At 36.6% G+C, this 5,265-nt stretch overlaps 1 protein-coding gene across 1 annotated transcript; it reads right to left on the reverse strand.

Moving 5' to 3' along the window:
* On the reverse strand, nt 1,416-4,766 carry LOC107635680. Its single transcript, XM_016339226.2, has 3 exons — nt 3,954-4,766; nt 2,457-2,673; nt 1,416-2,337 (listed from the first exon to the last, which is right to left on the reverse strand). Exons 1-3 carry the CDS (start codon nt 4,170-4,172, stop codon nt 1,832-1,834), a joined length of 942 nt encoding a protein of 313 aa, XP_016194712.1. The 5' UTR covers nt 4,173-4,766; the 3' UTR covers nt 1,416-1,831.

Here is a 5,265-nt window from a genome sequence, read left to right on the forward strand (position 1 = left end):
CCAAGTTAATAATAGGCCTCTTGGAAGTATTTTACGGAGGTGTACATACCAAAGTTTATTTTTTTTTTTTTTTCAGAGATTTGGTTGAGTGACAAAATATAATCCCTTTTAATATATTACACTCGAGTTTAACCATAACAATAATCAAATAATGGATAGAACTCTTAAATGTTGTGAATAAATAGTGTGCATAAAATAAGTTGGGTTGATCTGGTTAGCTCACTAGTCCGCTTAAGCAAGTGTCGGGGGTTCAGTACTGCGACGAATTAGTCCTTGACCTACCGGATTAGGGGATACCGTGGGAAACCAAAAAAAAAAAAATGGTCTAATCCTCAGTGAGGAGAACCCATATTAGTAGTAGTGTGTGTGAGTGCGTGTGTTGTGTAACCTAAGATTGGGGGTTGTCCAATCTATTGACAAAAAAAAAAAAAAAGAAAAAGAAAATAGTATAAAAGTAACGAGAATTTAGGAGTAGCAGAGATTGAAGGTATATAATGTGAGTGGCCAAGCATGCATGAAGAAGTCAGTTTTTTATTCTTTTTCTTAGGCACAGCTGGGTCATTCTGAACTTGAATTAGAGATCTCGTCTGTGAAGTAAATCATTGTAATTACGGTCCATCCAACTAATTAACTGGGAGAGAATCAACAGATTCCTTTTCGGGAGCGATTCATCCTTTCCAAACGCATCATACAACTATCCGCTGTATTGCACTCTCCAAGTGTGCTTGTTCTCTCTTCTTCCTTATCATGGCAAATCTTTGTGAAAAAATTCCTATGAGAAGAAAAAAGAAGACGTTAAGAGACTTTCTTAACTCCACTCTAGACACTCTAAGATCCTTTTTCAAACATGTTTCCATTTCTGAGTCAAGATTGATAAATAGACACATCCCATTGCACTGATCGAGGGATTCGTAATAACTCAGAAGTCCAAGACCAAGAAGTGAATTATTAATCAGCCAAGCATTTTATTCTTCTTACGACTAGATCCAGTCTTCTAGTCCTTGCGGAAAATAAAAAAAAAAATTAAAGTTCTTCCTTTCGGGAAGGAAAGATTAAAAAAAAGCATGAAAATTAAGGCTCGAATGGTGCGATCCCGCCGTCACCCCAGAATAAAAGGAGTGATCTCATAGTTCTTGGTATGTGAAGATACCTTGTTAGATGCTCCATTTTTTTTTCCATTGGCCAAGGCCAATTAGCAATTAACATGGCCGAAAAGCTCCAAACTATGTCAAATAATTGTGCCCAATAAATTAGAAAAGGTGATGGATTACTCTTCTATCAAACTACTCAAAAAACTCGTCTTAAAAATGTAAGAAAATAGAGTCATTATCATGAATTCATGATACATCTTAGAAAGGTGCATCCTAGAATACAGTCATAACAAAATGGCAAACAAACTTGTTCACAACTCAATATAATCATAACAATATATAAATTAAAGTATAATAAGAGACAAAATCTTCCTACACCAAACAAATACGAGGTGAGGAATCAATTATGAGATATGGGAGGAAACCCAGTACAGTGCTTCAGGTACAGTTTAAAAAGACTCAATTCCATGGACTATAACTGGGCACCAAATCGAAACATAAACTTCGTGTTATACATCAAACACCAAAAGGAAAAGAAAAAAAAAAAAGAGAATTATGGATTATAAGATGGCTTATTGCAGGTAATGTGTAGAGCTATATGAACCTGGCAATTGTGGTGGATCACACTTATTAGGAAACTAGTTGAATATTTTGTGAAGGGAAAAGGGAAAAAAGCCGCAAAAATTGGTTTCTGTTCACTCAGTCTCCTCCAAACTTTGGAGTCAAAAGCTGTACATGTGTCAAACAGGCCTTAGCAGGGAGTGCCTCCACCTCTCGTGTTTCATTCTCCGGTTACTTTCGCTGTTTCGAGCCTTCAGCATCCGCTCGCCTTCCAATCCTGACTGAAGACAAGACTGTAGTCTCCTCAGATATCCGCAGCATTGGTTGTGGTTGAAGCAAGTTCCATCATTGATGTTATTACTGTCATTGTTGTTTCCTTCCGAATGTGTGTATCTTTCATAAGGCGACAGCCATTTCGCTTGCAAATATGCTAAAGATCTCCATGGCGGAAGAGGCATAGAATTCTGCTTCAAAGAGGATCTAGTAGCTTCTTCCATTATTCCGAGAAGTTGCTTTAGCCTGGCAAAGGAACCCACATAAACAACAGGAAGCGATTTCAGTAACCTATCGTAGGAATCGACAGCTCTAGCTATTTCAAAGTGGCTTCGGAAATCAATGTCAATAATCAATCGCTCTGAGCTTCCAGAGTTATTCTTGACCACCACATCAATATATTCATGATCACCTGCGCGACAAGTTAAAATGCGCAAAAATTAACAGCCAAGAACATGTCTGAGAAAACATACAGCAATGTATTTGGGGCAAGTAGAATCATAAAAATCAGAAAAATATAAAATGACATACCTCCTGGGACCTTGCCACTAGCCTGCCATTTGGATGCACAAACACCAGCATCATATCCGCTAAGCTTCATGAGCTTCACAAGATAAAACCTGATACAGCTAGCATAGCATGGACCGGAATTCATACCTTGAAGGTTGCTCTCATTCATTGATCGTATGAGACTATGAACAGCCGAAAACAGGTCACTCTCATGCTGCGTCACCGAAAGTTTACACTTCTGCATCAAGAGACATAATCGACAATCAAGGGAACTGTTAAAATTATAGTTTATATAAATAAATTGAACAACCAAGTTTAATCCCATTATGGTTTTCAATGTCCAAAAGTAGATGATTAGAAGAAAAGTATTCACCGACACAGCAATATTATAGAAAGGCAATTCCCATTATCAGCTGTCAAAATTTCTGTATTTCCTTTTTGTTTCCTTTATCTCTCACTACTCTAAATACCATAGCATTCTTTCATTTCTTTGTTTTCTGTTTAGAAAACCCCATACCAAGGATTGGATAAAAGCTAAAAGAGAAACTCCTGCCCAAATAATCATGGTTCAAAGTTTCCAACGAAAAAACAAACATACTGTGCGTAATTAATACTAGGTAGAAACTCAAGTGCAGTTAACTTCATGTGAAGTTGATAACTGAGAGTCGTTAAATGATTTGACAGGTTTGACTAAATTGTCATTTACCGGCTCTCAGCTATCAACTTCACATGATGTTAACAGTTAACTGCATCTGAATTTTCATCTTAATACTACTTTTAAAATTTATAAACATCCTAACTGAACATAGACCAAGTCAAAATATACCAAAAGAACATGCAATCAGTTCATGCTCGTGTATACACAACAAGCTGAAGGTGAAGATAAAACAACCTACTAACAGAAACATAACCCAAGGGATTTGACCTAGTGATAAAAGGAAAGGTGCTCCCCGCCGTAGAACATTCAGCCAGAAACAAAGATGAAATAATTATTTAACATGGAGGGAGTGTCATGGCCAATGCAAAAGATGACAAAGGATACTCTTGTTCTACAACTCACAAGTAAATTGCAATAGCCAGTCCAACTATGCAAATGCATCAATTATTACATACAAGCAAATGAATCAGTCGGTTTAAATAGGGAATTAACACTATATCTTAGAAATGAGAACAAATTCAACTCGTACTACAAGTAAACATGAGAGTAAATATGTGAATGATTTAGAATTTAGAGAAGATTATAGTTCCCTAATGAAGCTAGATTCTCAATTCAGATCATGATAGGAGTAAAAGGTTGTCATTTCAATGTACAAACTAGACCATGATCATATTCATCTCTACCCTGTGCTAACCTAAAGCCTATGATAGAACTAGCAACTTGAAAAATTAAAGGCCCAACATCCAACTAATCAACTATAAAGGTGCTATAGAAACAATTTTAATTTGCAGAACAATAATAATAATAATAAAATTTAATCAAGTGATGAAAGAGGGTTAAGTAGTTCATAATTAAAAAACCTGAATCTTGTCTGAGAGATGAGCAAAATCAGAGAGACCAGAATCACTATCACTGCTGCACCAAGAGTCAGGTCCACTGCTACCATTCTCTAAGAAATCACTAACCATCATAGCCAAATCGTGTTCGCTCTCATGGCTGAAACCTCCACCACCACCACCACCACCGCGACCGTTGACCCACAAATCGAGAGGGGCGGCGACACACACCCTGCAATCCATTCCTCCAACGCCAACGGCGTCGTTTTGGCTATCAAAAGTCCCCAGCTTTTGCTTCTTCTCTCCACAAAATTCAAAACGTCACCGTTTCGTTAACAATTCAGAAACCCAAAACGCAGCAATTCAAAACCTCTGCAGCACGCAACAAAAAGCCTCTATCGCACTCCACGAATTTCGAAAATTCTCCTCCGCCCACAATTCTTCTTCCTCAAATTCAACGACCCACTTGCGCAAACAATCCAATTTGATGAAACAAATAAGCAAAATCCGTTTTTTTTTTTAATAATAATTTGGGGGGTTTTATTTTTCCACAACTTTTTGTTACAAAATTTACATTAAAAGTGTGTTTTTTTCAGCGAATTTTTTTGGGGGTTTTCGTTAAATGGTTGGAAAGAATGGAAATTTCCAGAATTTGAATTATGAATTTGGCCTTTCGATCTAAAGGGGGGGAGAAGAGAGGTTGAATCGGCAAATGGGAACGAAGAAAATGAATTTGGAACCCAAGAGATTGGAAGGCGAGTACACCGTAGAAGAAAGACAATATAAAAGGTTGCATGTGGTGTTTGAATGACGGTTTTGCCCTTGGATAATTATGCTGAAGCTAACGAAAATGGTGAGGGTATGGTTAACAAGTGACTTGTCCTAACATACTACAGACACTTATGAAAAACTGAAAAACTGAAAAACAGAAAAATGGTATATTCTATGTTCCATTGCTAAAATTCCCATCACCCTCGGAGGAGATTATGTCATTTGAACTATAATTCATTGGCATGATAATTAAGGCTACGTTTGTTTAAAGAGACAGGACACTGAGACACAAAATCGTGTTTGACAGAGGAGACATGGACAGAGATAATGTGTTCAAAGACACTGAATTAATGTATTTTGTGTCCATCCTGACAGGAAGGACACAGAGACACTAACACACAACTTATTTTTTATTTTTTCTTTTATTATTCTTGTTAATTTTTTATTTCAAATTTTTTGAATGAAAAAAAGAGAGAATAAATTGAATTTTCATAATTTATTTTAGTTTATCACCAAACAGAATACAAGAACACATAATTTTGTGTCTATGTCCATCAATATCTTG

The sequence above is a fragment of the Arachis ipaensis genome, chromosome B04 (assembly GCF_000816755.2).
Source record: "Arachis ipaensis cultivar K30076 chromosome B04, Araip1.1, whole genome shotgun sequence".
Taxonomy (NCBI): domain Eukaryota; kingdom Viridiplantae; phylum Streptophyta; class Magnoliopsida; order Fabales; family Fabaceae; genus Arachis; species Arachis ipaensis.